The sequence below is a fragment of the Telmatherina bonti genome (assembly GCF_933228915.1).
Source record: "Telmatherina bonti genome assembly, chromosome: 13".
NCBI lineage: Eukaryota > Metazoa > Chordata > Actinopteri > Atheriniformes > Telmatherinidae > Telmatherina > Telmatherina bonti.
The window spans coordinates 27799886-27818188 of record NC_136611.1 but is presented as its reverse complement, the minus strand read 5'-3'; the positions used below and the strand labels follow the sequence as shown (position 1 = coordinate 27818188).

The 18303-nt window shown below is 39.0% G+C and overlaps 3 protein-coding genes across 4 annotated transcripts; all 3 read left to right on the top strand.

Moving 5' to 3' along the window:
- The first annotated feature begins 620 nt into the window (after positions 1–620).
- LOC306764000 (mothers against decapentaplegic homolog 2) lies at positions 621–12395 on the top strand. Its single transcript, XM_079250983.1, has 10 exons — positions 621–930; positions 2401–2490; positions 2720–2913; positions 4242–4376; positions 4541–4615; positions 6349–6402; positions 8433–8645; positions 8763–8900; positions 9663–9807; positions 10161–12395. Exons 1-10 carry the CDS (start codon positions 695–697, stop codon positions 10282–10284), a joined length of 1404 nt encoding a protein of 467 aa, XP_079107109.1. The 5' UTR covers positions 621–694; the 3' UTR covers positions 10285–12395.
- A 426-nt stretch (positions 12396–12821) lies between these two features.
- LOC306764788 (immediate early response 3-interacting protein 1) lies at positions 12822–14320 on the top strand. The gene is made up of 3 exons (XM_079252032.1): positions 12822–12957; positions 13324–13425; positions 13743–14320. Exons 1-3 carry the CDS (start codon positions 12867–12869, stop codon positions 13796–13798), a joined length of 249 nt encoding a protein of 82 aa, XP_079108158.1. The 5' UTR covers positions 12822–12866; the 3' UTR covers positions 13799–14320.
- A 173-nt stretch (positions 14321–14493) lies between these two features.
- LOC306764200 (uncharacterized protein) lies at positions 14494–17075 on the top strand. Of its 2 annotated transcripts, none has more exons than XM_079251250.1 (5): positions 14494–14762; positions 14850–15013; positions 15704–15952; positions 16055–16264; positions 16378–17075. In XM_079251250.1, exons 1-5 carry the CDS (start codon positions 14518–14520, stop codon positions 16572–16574), a joined length of 1065 nt encoding a protein of 354 aa, XP_079107376.1. In that variant the 5' UTR covers positions 14494–14517; the 3' UTR covers positions 16575–17075. The 2 variants fall into 2 exon arrangements, with proteins under 2 accessions (XP_079107376.1, XP_079107375.1); XM_079251249.1 differs by having other exon boundaries at positions 16052–16264.
- Positions 17076–18303: the final 1228 nt, after the last annotated feature.

Sequence of the window (18303 nt, the reverse complement as noted above, 5' to 3'; positions counted from 1 at the left end):
ATTGGACCATGATTGACTGTACTGTTAAAGTTGTGCTGATGTCAGTATGAAAGCTTAGCCAAGCTTAAACCTAATTTCTCACAAACATCATAATATACTCCTAAAAGGTCAGTTTACCCTGGAGTTTTGCTGGTGTGCTGAAAGAAGTGGTTTTGGTTTGACTAGTTGTTTGTTTTGTTTTGTTTTTTAAATATTATTTAGTGTCATTACACTCTTGACAAATGTATTTAATTTGAAATTAACAAAAAACAATTTTGTGACTATGCATTTTAAATTTACATACAGTTTTCAATATTCAGTGTGTCCCTTAAACTTATTTGGTTTGTCAGTTTTTAAAGTGTATATTCATCTTTTGACTTTAGTTACATTTGTTAACAACAAATAAGCATAGCCTTACACTTCTTTTGTCTCATTTTATTTTTTGTTAAAAGTTGAATTGTGTTGTCTTCTATACCATGTTTTATTTCTAATTATGTGCTTTGTGTGTGGCTTTTTCTCTTTTTAAAGGTGTTCATATATTTTGAGTATACTCTGCTAGCACTGGCTTCCACTCTGTGACTTATCGGTCACTGGAGGGGGGGGGGGGGGGAGGGGGGGGGGGCTCACAGCAAGGGCCCAAACTACAGCTCCAGATCCCCTCTCTGTGTGAGAGAATTTGTTTGTCCCCTGGAGACACCTGGTTTGTCCAGTCAAGATGTCATCCATCTTGCCATTCACTCCTCCTGTGGTGAAGAGGCTTTTGGGTTGGAAGAAGTCAACCAGTGGACCAGGCGTTGCGAGCAATGGGGAGCAGAATGGGCAAGAGGAGAAATGGTGTGAAAAGGCTGTGAAGAATTTAGTGAAAAAACTTAAGAAGACAGGCCACCTGGATGAACTGGAAAAAGCTATCGCTACACAGAACTGCAACACAAAGTGTGTCACCATCCCCAGGTATGCTGCACATCTTTTTATTATTGTTAAAAAAATGTGTTTTGAAAACAGTTTGCTATTACATTTCTGCTGGTGTGTGTATTTGACACCTCTACCAAATATTAAACTGTGAAAGCTTGGGCTGTTAGTAGATGTGGTGTTCTTACCTTTTACATATTAAAATTTTCATAGTTTTCTATGCTAAATACCACATATGACTACAAATGAAAATGGGAAAAGTTTTATTTAGAGATGTAAAATGGTACAATATAATTTAGTCTATTTAGAATTATCTGAACATGACAAAAGAGCCTGCAGCTTTTTCCTGGGAAAGGAAACATTAAGGTCAAGAGAAGATGTTCTTTATCAGCCAGCCAGCCTTGATGATCCACTCATGTTCAGTGGGAATGTTGTTAGAAAATTCATTCTTCGCTGACGTACTGCCTGTCGAGTACCTTGTCAGATGTTTGCGTGTCCAAAGATAGGGGGCTGGATGTTATCGCCAGAGGGATGTTGTAGACCACACTGTTAGGTTTACAGAGATAAAATGGCTGGCTTGATATGAGTTGTTTAATTTCTCTATTTGTAAAAGATCACTGAAGTAAGACACATGACTAAAAACTCCAAATTTTGCCTGTCTATGAAACTGCTTCTAACCATACAGAAAGTGGCACATTTTGACAATGATTAGTGGGCTTATAAACCCAACTTTCACCAAACATGCTATTTTCAGATATTTAACCTTTAGGTTGATACTTTGGTATTTGCATTGCTTTCTATGGTAAAAACGGCTGCTGATCATGAAATTTAAATCTCTAAAATTGAAAATTGGCAGGTTTAGCTTTTTTCCCCCTGGTTTGAACCAGGCAATTGAAACTTTGTATTTCAAATGAGATCCCACTATAATCATACAGTACTACACTGTAGTTTAGATGTCACATGTAATACACAGAATCAGTCACTGTCCTGTTATTCAGAAGCAACAATTCTCATGTCTTTTCATTCCACTCCTTTTTTCAGCTTTCTTGTGTATGTTTTAAGAAAGTCTGGAAATAGTTTTTTTTGCCAAGGTTGTCCCCCCTACCCCCAACACACACGCTCTTATGTGCCATTGAGTGTCTTCAGTGTTTTGTTTGAATGTCTCTAGATAGGTTCTGACATAAATGACCAAAATGAAACATTTTGAGTTGTTTTCAGTGTTGGATGCAGTGCCACACTGTCAGAGGAAGATCTTTGTTTCACTCATTGTGTGTTAGCAGATTCCATGTATCTTGTTTTTCCTCAATTCTGTTGAAAAGGCTTCTCTTATTTGAAGTTCCCATCTTTCATTTCTACACCTGTATGTGAATTTGATGTCTTTATTTTGTCATAAGACTCCAATAAAAGAGGCCTTTTATTGTTCACACACCCATACTGATATTTCTGAATGAGCCACGTCCCATGTTTATCATTTGTTTTTTGTTTTTGTTTTGTTGTTTTCTCTGTGCACAGCAATTGCTCTGAAATATGGGGACTGAGTACACCAAATACGATAGAACAGTGGGATACATCAAGCCTATACAGCTATCCTGACCAAACCAGGTGACTATCTTTAACTATTGTATGGTGTTGCTTACAACTTTGATGTGGGAAAGTTGTCATTTAAAATGTCAGACATCACAAACATGAAGAGCACCTTTTGTTTTCCGTCACCACTCGAATCCATTTCTGTTATTTCCCCTTCCAGGCCATATTATGTGTAAACCCCTCCCATCCCCTGTGTTTCTTTTGCCTTTTTCTCAAACAACTTTGCTGTTTACGGCTCAATCAGATCCCTGGATGGCCGCCTACAAGTCTCCCACAGGAAGGGGCTTCCCCATGTTATCTACTGCAGATTGTGGCGATGGCCGGACCTTCACAGCCACCATGAGCTGCGTGCCATTGAGGCCTGTGAATATGCCTTCCACCTCAAGAAAGACGACGTTTGCATCAACCCCTACCACTACCAGAGGGTGGAGACCCCAGGTAAGATGAATCTATCCAGTGGACATTACTCACCTAAAACGCCATGAAATGCCTCTTTTGATGTCGACGGATTGGGTGTTTCGAGTCAGTGTTGATGTAGTCTTGTTAGGGCAAACAACTGATTATTTGTGACATCATGACATAATCAAACAAAATTAAAAAATACTTTATCCCCAAATGTAAATTGTAAAACAAGTATGAAAGATTATCTGTATAATGTGTGTGTTCCATAAACCTTTATTATTTATTTATTTATTACATTTTGTGGGCTCTAGGGTCCTTTTATAGTTCAGTAAATGGACGAGATATTGGGTAAGGGAGATGGGAGTATTGAACCTGGGTTGGCTTCATGAACTGGGCAGCTGCTATTCCAGGTGAACTGAACGTCACGCTCACCGCAATATTCCCATGAAGCAACGTTTCTATGATGGTTTAGCAACCATGCTGCTCTGGCTGTCTCCACAATGAGTAAAAGCTGCTGCTAAACTTTCCTGCTTCTGCCTCCAAACTGATTTCAGGAAGTAGATGTGAGATGGTTACTCCTGGGCTGAAGCTGCAGCTAGCTTTGCAGGGAACTCCCTTCATTCTAATCCATAGACACTGTACTCTGCTGTAACTGGAAGAGCTTTGTGGTGTTTATCGCTAAAGCCTTTAGCAATATTGTACATAGCTAAACCGGCAGTTTCAAAAACTGCTACAACGGCCCCCCGTGACACTGATTTGCGCTATGGGTCAGACCAGCTGACATGCTGTGCGTCTCTCTCAATCTCTGGCGCGACTTTAAAATGAATGAAATTAAATTAAATTAAATGAAAAATACTTTATTAATCCCCGAAAGGATTGTTGATTGTTGAAATGGGCCGTATTGTTCTTTTAACAGCGCTGTAAACAGCGTCATGTCTCTGCTCATTGGCACATAACTTGCTTTTAAAAAGCTCTTGATCTCATACACCATTTGGACTAATCGACTAGTTAATAAGTCTGGAATCATTTTTATGTCTTTGCATAATATAGATTTTTTTTTCCTTTATAATTGTGGATTATTTTGATGGAACTTTTTCTTTCTGTGATTTTTGAGTTTGGAACGTATGTTCATTTATGATCTTGAAGGCAAAGAGTTTGATAAGAATGTAATTGGCAACCTGAATACAAAAGAAACATACAAGTGGTGTATTTAAGTTCATTTTTTTGTTCTAACAACTTCCTTAAAAGTACGCACTTATTTTCTGAATTTCCATCCATGTGTAATGTCCAATAAATGTTCAATGAAAAAGGTTTGAACTGGTGGAAGATCTAACTAATCTTTTCACCTTCACCCAACGCTATAGTGCTGCCTCCTGTTCTTGTGCCAAGACATTCAGACATCCTGCCAGAACTGCCACCTCTGGATGACTACACTCATTCCATACCTGAAAACACAAACTTTCCAGCAGGAATTGAACCACCAAACAACTATATACCAGGTATGAATGTCAACATTTCACTTTTGTTGGACGTGGGTGAAGTGAGAGAATTAGCTTCTCGGTTGAATGAAATGTCCTGCTTTTTGTTTGTCAGGCTTCACAGTAATAATTCATTATGCAAATATGTCAGCTTACTGTTTTTGTACCATTTATTGTATCAACAGAAACACCTCCACCAGGCTACATCAGTGAGGATGGGGAGGCCAGCGATCAACAGATGAATCAAAGTATGGATACAGGTACCATAGACTAGCATTCACTCCTTTTCTTGCCCTACTCTCCAACCCATGTGTCGCTCAGGTTGTCACTTTAAACCTGTTTCATATACCAATGTTGTCCTGTTGTTTTTGAGGTGACCTAAGACGTGTCCAAAATTGATCCTGGAAGGCCGTTGTCCTGCAGGTTTTCAATGTATCAAATCAAATCCAACTTTATTTCTTAAGCACTTTTCATGCCACAGACCACACAAAGTGTTTTACAAGATTAAACCAAGTCATAAAAATTAACAGTAAAATCAACATTCACACACAAAAAGTTGTTAACATGGGATTTAAAAACAATCTACATACACTCTCAAGTTCTCCTTTTCTATTCTTTATCCAACACACCCAGCTTACATTAAATGGCTTCAACAGTCAATGAAGTTCAGCACAATGACTGATTATTTAAGTCAGATGTGTTGGCGAACCTGCAATACCATGGACCACAAGGACCGGAGCTGGATACCCCAGCTCTGAATTGTCAGTAAAGGAATCACATAGTTTAAGAAATGATGCCTTTTTCTTTGTTTTGTTTGTTTTTTATGTCTTGATGAAGTCGCTCTTCATAAAGAAGAAAAATCCAAGTAAACAGTTTGCTTTACTTTTTATGACCGTATACATTACTGTATACTGTATATTTACAGATAGAAACTCAGCTCGGCAGTAATATTTTACATTTAATATACAAGACTGGGTCTGAGCGTATTTCTAATGTAAAAGGCTAAAATCTATTTCAGTGTGGTGAGCGAACATGATATTTACGATTAAGTTACAGCTTATTTCAAGTTTTGTTTATTCAGTTTATAATAACAATTCACCCATCAGCCAGTATCAGTGTAATTGCTGTCATTCAAGCTTGTTATTCTAACTACTTGCTCATAAACTTGCATATTAAACCACTGTCAGATTATTAGAGAAGGATTTACACCTGGAATGCCTGAGAGAAGTAGTTGGTTGGTACCCATGTCTGTTTAGATCACCAAATACAAATACAGTCACATTTCTCTACTACTGTAACAATCCCAGCTACTTCACACTCAGCTTTTGGGAATTTTTATTGTTGACATGCTGTGAAAGTAGCTCCTTGTGGTGTTATGTAAATTAATTTTAATTATGAATAATTAATCCCCAAAAGGAAATTACATTGTTAAATAATTCATTATTGAGAAAATTGGTAAATATAAAAGCTGGTTGGCAGTTGGCAGTCTGCTGGGAACATTGGTGAATTTTCCCAGCTGACAGCATGGACAGAAATGTGCAGTTAATGGTCCAACATCTGGAGTTCAGATGTGCTTCTTCAAAGAAACTGTCTGCTATTAAACCATCTGTTGTTTAGATGTCCTTTTGCTTTAATGATCTGGCTGCATGTTGGCTCTCCAGTCTAGTCCATCATTATTTAGTTGTGATATTTCAATCCCTGTGGCTTGATGTGGATTATTTATAATCCTTTTGACTTTTGACTGGTCAACAAGTTACAGTCAGACAAATCTGAAATATTCACCAGTAAGCAAGTTCTTGAACAAACAGACAAGGACTTTATTAGATCAGATTAAGAAAAGTCATCATCACTCTAAAAGCAATCAGTTTTATAATTTAATTTTGTCTTTCCTTACAACACATGACAATAAAGTAAATCATGAGCTACCTGCTGGGCATGTGCTCTATTTACTAGAAACTTATTCGTGTCTATAACTTCCTGTTTTCTTCTTTAGGTTCTCCGGCACAGCTTTCCCCCAGCACTCTGTCCCCTGTCAATCACAACATGGGTGAGTGTTGTATTTTACATTTCTAATGCAAGCATTACTTGCATAAGAATAAAGCTTGTTACATCCTCCACGAGAAGCAAGGACTGTGTTCTTGCTCTCGAGGCTTCAAGAACAAGAAAAAAAGTTCTTTTTTCGTCAGGTCCATCTATTCTCCATGAGAAGCTTTGTCTGTAGCGGGGAGGGATCACTGTGGGCAGCGATTTCTGCTTTTATGTGCAATGAACCCAGTTGATTCATATTTAACAAGCAACTTTGTCTGCAGCAGGGCGGGTTGTGCACGCAGCTGGGTCTGAGTGTTTTAATGCTGCATGCTGTAAAAATGTTTGTACTTTCTCACCAACTCGATCAGCTGTTTTATCAAAACAATTCGTTTTACGTGCAACAGGCAAATTGCGGAAGCAGCAACTGCCCGCGTCATGCTTTTCCGAGTTAACGATGCCCACCTCAAATGTCCGACTAATCACAGGATACTTCTCAGAGCCCCGCAAGAAAAAAGTTCTGCCAACCTGATGTGTCGAGAACTGTCTTCAAACACGTCTGCGAGAACAAAATGATGTCATTTTCGTCTCGAGGCCTCGAGAACAAGAAAAAAAGTTCTTGCTTCTCGTGGAGTATGTAACAAGCTTGACACACATGAACATCGGGACAGCTCCAAGTGTTTGCAATACTAGCATTGCGGTGCTGTTAGAACTTAATTAGTGGGTTTGTTGAATATAGACCATTCTCGGTGACGTCACATTTTCTATTCTATTCTGTTCTACAGTCATTTAGCAGACTCTTCTATCCAAAGCGACTTACACACTCATATCCTGACAGGCACATCGGGGGGCAGCTTGGGGTTTTAGTGTCTTGCCCAGGGACACTTTAGCACATAGTCAGGGGAAGCCTGGATCGATCTCCCAACTTTCCAGCTGGAAGACGACTGCTCTTCCTGCTGAGCTACTGCTGCCCATTTTTTGTTAAATTGTCATGTTGGGTGACAAAAAGTCAGTTGCCGCTATCAAACGACTTGTCAAACTACTGTTAACTGTCTCACATCAAGGATGACGCGAGTGGACTTCATACTTTCCAAACCAGTTCAGCACTGTAGTGTGGTCAGATCACAGAGTTGTTGTTGTTGTACAAGACCAGTGCAATTTTCCCAAACCCTGGTTTAAAAAACCTCCAAAACCGCCGACTTTTTATTTATTGCTGCCCGATTTAGCTTACCTCAACTTTTACAGTTGCCAAGTAAATTTCACAGGGGCAGAATTAAAAGCTTACAAATCTTTAGAGGTTTGTGGATATTTCGTGATAGTATGGGCGTCAGACCTCCAGCTGTGGAGAGTGCCCGAAACAGAGCAGTTCCTTTTTATGTCAAACATGTAAAACAGCAGACGCAGATAACATTAATGGCATGTAGAAATTACAGGTGTCTGTATGTTATAGTTACAAGTTAATGTTACAAAATACTATGAGAAAACACTTCTATTTCATGACTGTTTATAGACTCCACAAAGGAATTTAAGTCTGTAACTTTTCATTAAAACTGAAACTCTCCACACCATTTCTTATATTTACTCTACAGAAAAGGTTGAATTTGTCAAATGTCCAACCAACTTCGCCGCTGTCAACTTTACATTGTGAGAAATTAAATTTTTTATTTTTTTTTATTTTTTTTTAAAATTTGCTGCGTACCACAAATAAAGAGGTCACTAGACAACTGAGCGTACTTCCAGGTATCTGGTTTGATGGCAGCAAACCATTTAGCCCTTCATTTAGACTCAGCAGGAAGTCTGGAAAATGAACTCCCATCTTTGGGAAGTCGACTTGAGCATCCAAGGACACAGCATTAATGTGCCAAAAAGCTAGCTGTAGCAGCAGAGCGGGTAGCTGAACGCCTGTTTTGTTTAGCTTTGTACCACCTGCGAACATCGGCGACGTGCACATCAGATGATCAGTGACGAAACCTGAGGATGGTCTATTATATTAGAACTGGTGCTGAATATGTCCTGATGGTTTTACCTTACTGGTGTGCTTCTTTCCTGTAGACCTACAGCCGGTGACTTACTCCGAGCCGGCCTTTTGGTGCTCTATAGCCTACTATGAGCTGAACCAACGTGTGGGGGAAACGTTTCATGCTTCTCAGCCGTCGCTGACTGTGGATGGATTCACAGATCCATCTAATTCTGAGCGGTTCTGTCTGGGCCTGCTGTCCAACGTAAACAGGAATGCCACTGTGGAGATGACCCGAAGGCATATAGGTATGGTGCAGCCTCACAGTATCAGTCTTAGCACAGCTTGTTAGTTTGTTTCAACAATTCACTCAAGTATAATCTCATGTTTACTGGCCTTGAAAAACAAATGGATTCTGTTCACAGGAAGGGGAGTTAGACTTTACTACATTGGAGGGGAGGTGTTTGCTGAGTGCTTGAGTGATAGCGCCATCTTTGTCCAGAGTCCAAACTGCAACCAGCGGTATGGCTGGCATCCGGCGACGGTGTGTAAAATCCCCCCAGGTAAGAGGCAGAAGACGTCAGCGAGACTGGTGTTGATTACATGATGCCGCCCTCTGAGTTAAAGAAAGTATAGACTGGGAAGCTTCTGGGCACATATGTATAGGTTTTTATTTCCAGTTACCAAAAAAACAAAAAAATGCATGGAGCAGACAAAAAATATGCTCTGTTGCTCTGATTTGATATTTAAGATGTTGATGTGCTTCATTTATTGATTTGTTTATTTCACAATATTGATAATAAAAGTATAAGTTAGGTGCATTTGAATGCACTTTGAAGCTTGAAGTCCTTTGCTTATGGGCAAACAGGTTGTTGGCCTTTTAAAAGAAGTTTTTATTAACATTTAACAAATGTAATTCTGTTGCTTAATTATTTTTTATTGTGTTCCAATGTGAAAATGGCTCTGAGAGTCATTTTTCACGCACAGTTCACAGCTGGAGCTGCTCGGCAGAAGTAAGGGCAGAAAAGTAGCTGATTGGGCTTTTCTGGTCATTCAGAAAAGGAAACTGGCAGCAGTTTGTCCAAGTTATCAGCCCATTAAACACTAGATGGTTTACTGACAGAAAACTATTATCAAGTTTTCAACTCGTGTTGCTCATAAGCAAAAAGGGAAATAAAGAGTGGCAAGGAGCAAATGCTCACATCCTGGCACAGCTATGAAGGACAAACCTAAAATGTATTGTCTCATATTCAGAGTGGGAAGTTTGACATGCTGCCCAGTCTTATATGTAGTCAGTTTTAACACATTCATCTTTATCCTCTCAGGCTGTAATCTGAAAATCTTCAACAACCAGGAATTTGCTGCCCTGCTGGCCCAGTCGGTCAACCAGGGCTTTGAGGCTGTCTACCAACTCACCAGGATGTGCACCATCCGTATGAGCTTTGTGAAAGGCTGGGGAGCCGAGTATAGGTGAGCACTGTCTCTGAAATAATGTTAGCTGCTTCTTGTAAACAAGCACGCATATTTACGCAAATAATGTTCAAGTTCAAGTTTATTTATATAGCACATTTCTACAGCAGCAAATAAAATCTGGTCACAAAATAAGAATCTAAAATAAAAGTAAAAAAATCAAAATACACAAAGAAAAAGCTCAGGTATGACCAGATGCCAGCGCAAAGAAGTGGGTTTTAAGGACAGACTTAAAATCATCAAATAATGTGCCCCACATGCCTCTCAGGGCTGGTAAATTGCATGTTTAGCATAACCAAACAACTTAATCATCACAAGTCACATGTTGTAAAGGGCATGTTTCTGTTTTCCAGGCGACAAACTGTCACAAGCACTCCATGCTGGATCGAGCTGCATTTGAATGGTCCCCTGCAGTGGCTTGACAAGGTTCTGACCCAGATGGGTTCCCCATCTGCACGTTGCTCCAGTATGTCCTGAACAGCTGAGGAAACGCCCCCGTAAAAAAAAAAAAAAAAAAACCATTTCAAAGATCATTAAACTCTAATCATGTGAGTCCTTAAATGGAGAAAAAAATGGAAACCCCGCTGAATCAGTTTTTTTGTAACATACTTCATAGTATTTGTGGCCCAGTTCCACATTCCACTTTAACTTTATACACCCACATATAGAGACGATCAAACGCACCCACACTGTTGCACTCATATCTACACATACAGATTTTCAGTGAAAACAACAACAACAAAAAAAAAAAGAGATTGGCACTTTGTTACCCATTTGTCATGCACCTTGTTAAATTGCTTTGCCCCAAATCCTTAATATTAGATCTATTTGTGGTACAAATAAAATGTATATTGGTTTTTAGTGTGGGAAGTAGAGGAAATACCAAAAATATCTGTGAATAGTTTCTCAGTGTTGAAGATGGCTTGTATACGTAACATGAGCTTGAAATGCTAAAATGATTTCTGTTCCAGCCCACTACAACCATTGTTCTGAACCTAAGTTTACTTTTCTCTGGGAAACTTGGCCCCATCTTTTGTCAGGGGGAGGAGGCTTGGTGAAGAAATGATGACCTTGGTGGCTGTTTTTCCTCTGAAGGAAATGCCACAGTGTGTTTATGAAATTTGATTAAATTCACTGCCACAATGGCCCTTTTTTATTTTCAGTTCATAACGTGTGTCGTTGTAAGACATACCCTTTAAATGGACATATAGGAATGTTAGTAAAAGAAATGTTTCCACATCTAAAGAACTCAGTCTGGCTGTAGTTTATTTTTGTCCTTATATGGCAGCCCTCAGCGTAGTTGATTTGCATCTCCAATGGACCGCCTGGTAACAAAGATATTGACCAGGCTTTGCAAGGCATACTGGGCAGGGACCAGAGAATATAGGTGGTTATCTGAATTCCTTGTTTTGTTTTTGTTGTTGTTTATTTTGGTTTTGTTCTTCTTTTCTTTCTTCTGACATCACTGGGAGTCTTTGGACTCTTCGAGGTGAAGCATTAAACGTCTCACCAGGAGAAAACTGAAGGTATCAATTAATTCATTGTTTTTAGCCTATATCCCCATTGTTTTGCTACTTTTTGTATTCTCATGTATTTTTATATATAAATATACTTAAAATTTTCTGTCATTCACTTTTTATTAAAATATTTTCAATACCGCAGTGGTTTAACAGTAAAATGGAGGGCATGGATCATTCCTATTTTACCTCTAATTCCCAACAGCATATCTTTTTTTTTTTGTTGTTGTTTTTGTTTTTAACCAAGACAATTAATCACTGCCCAACATGATGCGTAGCTTATGAATAGCCTTTGTTTTGTTTTGTTTTGTTTTGTTTTCTCCAAAGAAATATGGTGCATTTAAAGTACACATAACAGTTAGATTTGACTGAAACTTAAAATCTCCTTTCCCGTAATGGTTATAATTATTCCTGAGGCATGTCGAACTTTTTAATGCCCATTTTATTCATCGCTTCCTCTTTATAAACACATGTGACCTCTTGTAGCTTTTTGGTGCTTAATCAAGCAAGTAAAAGTCAGCCAGAAATAACTAGCTGAAACTGTTACAGCAGCATGGGAGGAGAGTGAACGTGCCTGCACACTGGTACATTCTGTGTTAATGTGTGTATTGTATTTGTTCAGTCATTGAAGTACAGTATGTACAAGATTTACTACCTTAATCTCTACTTACTTGGCTGTTGCAAGTTTAACATGCCCCCCCACCCCCCGCACCTCATGTTGTAAATGCATTTAGAAACGACACTAGAGGTTGTACTTTAAGTGCACCTAGTGAAGTTTGGATTTGGGGAACTGACCCATTTGTTAGGGTCCAGTGTTACATTGTTTTTATCTTTGGCCTACAACATATGAATGTGAAACAAAGAAAAAAAAAACTTACAAAAACTGATGTGGACCAGAATTTCGTATGCATAACAGTAGTACAGTACGTGTGTATTTAACAGCTATCTTTTTGCAAAAGCAGTCAGTACAATAGATGTTGCAGTTGTTTTTACCAGTAGAGGGCGGTATTGATAGAACTTCTCTCTCTCTCTCTCTCTCTCTCTCTCTCGCTCTTTGCCTTTCTTTATTCCTTTTTTTTTTTCTTTTTTTCCTGACCATAAGCTTCTCAGGCGTGTGGCATATTATGCAGACTTCATAAAACACTAATAAAGATTTTTATTCTCATGATTCTGTCTTTTGGGTTTTATGTTTTTGCAGCAGCATAAAGAGGTGTATGTATTTAGGAATGCCTTGCAAATGAGTAGTTTGCTGGTCTGGAGATTTCTAAATGATAATCGGACAGGAGCAGTTGTTGCTGCCCATCAATCGGAACAAGACTGTGTATCTTTTTTTTTTTTTAAGCCATAGTAAGTAAAACGTATGACCTGGAAGAAAAAGTGCTGTTCGGCGGTATTTTAAATTTATTATTATTATTTAAATTATTAACTTGCTATCGTTAATCCATCAATCTTGTGTCTTTTATCTTCCTCGGCCACCGTAGGCTACGTCATACGTAAATAGCGTCAGCTTGCGCTAACCTGCTGTTAGCTTTTATAGACAACATGGCATTTACCTTATATTCTTTAATCCAAGCAGCCATTCTGTGTATAAACGCCGTGGCTGTGTTGCACGAAGAAAGATTTTTAAGTAAAAGTAAGTGCCTGTTTTCCAAACTTCATGTTATCTGTAATGCTTCAGTGTTTGCGATGGGAAATTAGCTATGTGTTTGGCTATCAGCAATAAAACTAACGAACTTGTTTTTTCACCCAAAAAAAGTGAATTTTTTTCCTGTTATTTTAAATGGCTGTAAAAGCCCCTCAAATGTACTTTTTGCAGGTATACAGCTTAGTTACATTAACTTAGTAATACAACAGCTACTACATTTAACACTGCCTGTATAAAGGCCATTTCGATTTTCCTAACGACTGGACAGCATATTAGACGTTGATTCATTTTGGTAAAGATAAAATTTAAGAAATATATTGTTTCATTTAATTTGTGTGGTTTTGTTTTTAAAAGTTGGCTGGGGAGTGGACCAAAGTGTTGGAGGATTTGGCGATGAACCAGGTGTCAAGGTGCAGCTGATGAACCTTATCCGGTCTGTGAGGACAGTAATGAGAGGTGAATGTGCATTTTTACACATGCTTACAGGCACAAATATTATAAGTCAGGGGTGCCCAAGTCCGGTCCTAGAGATCTACCATCCTGCTGTTTTTAGGTGCAACCCTTCTCCAACACACCTGAATCAAATAAGTGGCTCGTTAGCAGGCCTCTGCAGAGCTGAATGACATGCAGAAGAGGAATTCAGCTATTTGACTCAGCTGTGCTGGACAGGGGTTGCGTCTAAAGGTTGCAGGATGGTAGATCTGGAGGACTGGACTTGGGCACCCCTGTTATAAGTGACTGGCTCTGATCATATCAATTGTGTTGCTCTGCAGTGCCGCTGATAGCTGTTAATTCAGTCTGCATTGTGCTGCTGCTCCTGTTTGGATGAAGTTGGAAGAAACCATTCTGCTGCCAGAAGATACCCATCACCTCAGGAACCCCTCTGAATTAACAAATCTGTCTTTGTCCCAATCCAAGTTCTTCCCCTTTGCTCTACTTTTCTGTTGTGCGGGAGTAATGTACATCAAATAAATATTATTCATTTAGCCATCCAAACGGCCTCCAAGGTCCTGACTGGTGGTATAATAATCAGCTAACACTACTGGTATCCTAAAAGAAAGAAGATAGGACCAAGGGGGTGATTTGGGCCTTCTCAATGTCACCCACCACCCTGAATATGAATGTTGCCTGTATGTTTCACACCAGTTCACTGAAATTTTCCAAGGCCTGTTTAGGACAACATCCTGTCGCCGTGAAGAATCTATTATTTTTCACTTAATTTTGAATGATCTTAAAGTCGAAAGTTTAATAGTTCAAACTTTCTAAAAAAGATTATAATAATTAGCTTAACGCATTTCTACATTTTGTTACATTACTGTAAAATGGAAGACAGGAAAACTTTGTGATTTGTACTTGGTAAAGATGTAAATAAATGAATAAACTCTTATGTACATGGTGGTGCTGCTGAAATGTGTGAGAACAATGTTTAAAGACCAGCTCTGATGATTGTCTGTATGAAAGAGGCGAAGTTATGAAGTTTGTCCCTTTGCGCTCGCCGTACTAGTATTGGCTTTTAACTCGGGTTGTAAATATACAGTTTGAACAGCAATGGGAAATACGCAAAGTTGCATTGTGGCGTCGCTTTCTGTATGTTCTACTTATTTATTTTATCTTTACATTTATTGTTCTTATAAGTTGTTGAAAACAAATGTGCTGAGTGTCGACAAGCTACCGAGTTTCATGTATCTTTACGTGAAATATTTGACGAGAGTAATGACGCGGAAGGCAGGCCACCTGTACGCAGACACCGCCACAACGACGCACGAGCTTGTTTACACGGTGCTGAACTGCAGGTGAGCATCGTGCACTTTTGTTTAGTTGTAAAAGAACTAAAAAGTCTGTGAAATGTGTGTTGCTCAGTTCTCGGCGTGTTCTTGTAGGTTGGAGAGCACATTGATGAGGAGGTTCTGCTGGGCTGCAGGGTATGGTTGGGACTATCCAGACACAGAGTTTAGAGACATCCCCCTGTGCTTCCCTGAGATGCTCTGTTGCAAACTGCTGCTCATGTTGTTAACAGATCGACATTTCAGGCTCAGACCAGCAGGTAAGCGATGCAACCAGTTTATGCAAGTTATTTCCTCGTTTGTAGGTAAAAGTGTCAGCCTTGGAAAAAGCTATTCATAATACTAACATACATGAATAAGCCATTTCCCTCCTAATGTTTCCAGCTTGGACAATAGCACTAGCAACATGACGTTTATGATAACAAATAAACAAAACAAAACTATATATATATTTTATGTAAACAAATAGTTTATTTTGTTTTGTTTGCATCAGTCACAATCAGTTTGTCCATTTCCAAAAGAAAAACAATCAAGTAAAACAAAAATAGGCAGAATCTAAGTTTGAATGCCATATATATTTTAAACGCAATAATCTCGTTCACCATAAGATAAATTTTTATTTAAATGGTAATAACTGGTTGCAAATATGCCAAGAAAATAAAACTATGGGGCTCAAAGGTTAATTACGTCAAAGCTGGGCGATGACCATGACCCGAATACCCATTCAAGATGAAAGATCTATCGTAAACTTGTTGGTCTACAAATTAAAACTTATATCAATGGCTCAATTCAGTTTAGCAGGAAACAGAACTTTAATGTTTGTACAAGTCACGCATGCAGTAGTTGTACTCTGAGAAGATGCATTGTATGCATAAATATAACCAACTATCATATTCTGATTTGAGGCTAAAGCTTATGGTTTAGCAGTGATTTTGTCCTGCTGTTTTCAGGTCTAGTCCGTGTGCGTCAGAGTATAAAAAGCCTTCAGCCAGTTGATGAACTGAAGAAGGGTCCGTTCATGCTGCAGGTTAGAGTCCTTCAGTATCAGCAGACTCCTGCAGGGGTAGAGGTGGACGTCCGTCTGTCTGCTACTTCTCCTTCTGGATGCCCAGTGTGGGAAAGCATCTTAACACTACTGTCCAGAAAAACAACCTGCAAAGCCAGCAGATGCTTACCCAAAAATGAAGATGCATGTTGTGGTAATTGCTTTGAAAGTTTGCAACCATTTTGACCTAACTCTCTGAATACATCATCAAATTTCGATATCTATCACACACACATGGATTTCTTTCTACTAGCAGGCCTTCCAGATGGGCTGGGACAAGAAAATGTGAAGCAGGTAGAACTCCAAGTTCCCATGACTGTCGGTCTGCGGTGTGTGTGGTCCTTCTCTGACTACTCCCCCCACCGGCTCTGCTCTCTGCCAGCCAGGTTATTTGGCTTTAGATCTCAGAAGGCGCCACCTCTCTGGATGCTGTCTGTCTGCTTGGCTGAGATAGAAAAGCACAAAGGTAAGAAAATCAATTGATTGGTGGATGTTTGTTTTGAGCATCATGTCATACATGTGACAAGTCGATTGTTTTCCACATTACTGGTCAGACCTTTTCATTTCATTTGCCACCAGGAGCTGAGGTCATCACAGCCCCTGTTAACGTCACAGCCCATTTTAAGGAGCCCCTGCTGGTGTCGGGGAAAGTATTACTCAAGTTTTGGGAGGAAACCAAAAACTTGGGTCAGTCTTCTGGGAAAAACATGAACTTCCAGATGGAGCAACAAGGACACAACATCTGTCACATTATGGGACAGATTTCTAAGTCTTAACAAAAAAAGGTATTTTTGCAGTTCTATCTAAAAACTTCTGTTCTGGAAAAATGATCACCATACTAGATCAGAGTTTACTAGATGGAGTGTATGTTTCCATTCCTATTGGAGATTGTTTCAGCCTGCAATATGACATGAAGATGAAGATTAATTTCCTTCATTAGCTCCGGTCCCTTTAGGTTCCCCACGGATTATCTCCATTATAACCAAAATAAATTAATCCATAATAAGAAAAGACAAGTCTTTTTTGACTTGAGTGCCACCTTCTAGCGAGGGTCTAGTTTTCTTCTTGTGATGTAGATCTGTTCCAATTACACAGCATTAAACATTTACATAAAGCCATGTTTGTTTGTGTGTTCCTGTGCTCTGGAAGTGGAGGACGTTGTGGTAATCTGCTTTTATCGACCATATGCCCTTCTCTTTGTCTGCCACTGGTCCTACCTCTTCTTTGTCTTCTTGCTTCAGGGCAGAACATTCAGCAGTTGGTCATGTCTGCTATAGTGGTGCAGTTTTATTATAAAATACAATGCAATTAATTGTTGTAAGTGTGTTTATTGTTTTTCCAGTTCTGTTAATAACTAGTTAAGATGTTGATGCTCAGTCTTGGGACATGTTGCAAGAGTCATGTGTTCATCAGCTGAACTATCATACTACTGATTAAAGATGGGTAATTGGAACAAGTTGGACTGGTCACTTTAGATGTATAATAAGATTTTTTTTTTTTGTCTGAGTGTGACATGGGAGGTCTCCCAGCAGCCTAAGCCCCTTGCAAGTTAATGAACGGTTCAGGGTCACAAGTCAACACCAACTAAACACCAGGAATAATCTAATCATGAGTTTCAGCAGTTTTTAATACTGATTTTATGAAAATAAACAAGAAATCTTTTCATTAGTTATTTTCATGCATATGGCTATGAACAGAGCCTCTGTTGCTCCATAAATGTAGCATCATAAATACACATATGTGTGCCAAAAATCTGAAACTTTCTTGGTTTCCAGCAAGTAACTCAATAATTTACTCTCTAAAATGTCTTTAAATTCTGTCTTTGCTCCATTAAATCTGTTTTTTGTTGTTTTTTGCCAAGCTTGTGTCCTCCAAACGGCTGCTTGCATTCATGTAGATGTGTCTGATTGGAACAGTTTTATTAATAGGTCTATCATCATGTAGCCAACATGAGCACTTTGCCAGATGTCATGTCTACCAGTTGACCATATTAGGCCAATGCACACATCTCCCCAACTGTGAGTAAAGACTTTTTAATATTTGATCCCCCCCACGCCCCTCAGTATTCCCGTTTGCAGCTTTCATGTATGAGGGTCTGTCCTCTTGTATTATTTATTGAAACATAGTCGGTGTGTGGTGCTGGGAGAAGTGGCTTTTCGTGCATCCCTGCAATGCTTCCATCTTTGAGAAAGAAAATAGGGGGTTGCTTCCTGTATGATATAGAAAAGGACAGGAGCAACCAATAGCTGGCTGCATAAGAAGAAACAATGGGCTTTGAAATAATCACTTACCTGTCTTTAAAAAAAACCTGGTTTTCTGTGACTTTTCTGTCAGGTCTTATAATGTAATACATAAACCCTGGTGTTTTTACTCGAGTACTTGCAGATTGGATGGTCTCTCAAGTCCGTTTAACTTTCTTTTTGTTACTTTGGCTAAATGAATAAATTGCACCTTATATTTACTTTATATAAGGTTGGCTTGACTTTAATAATTTAATAATATAAT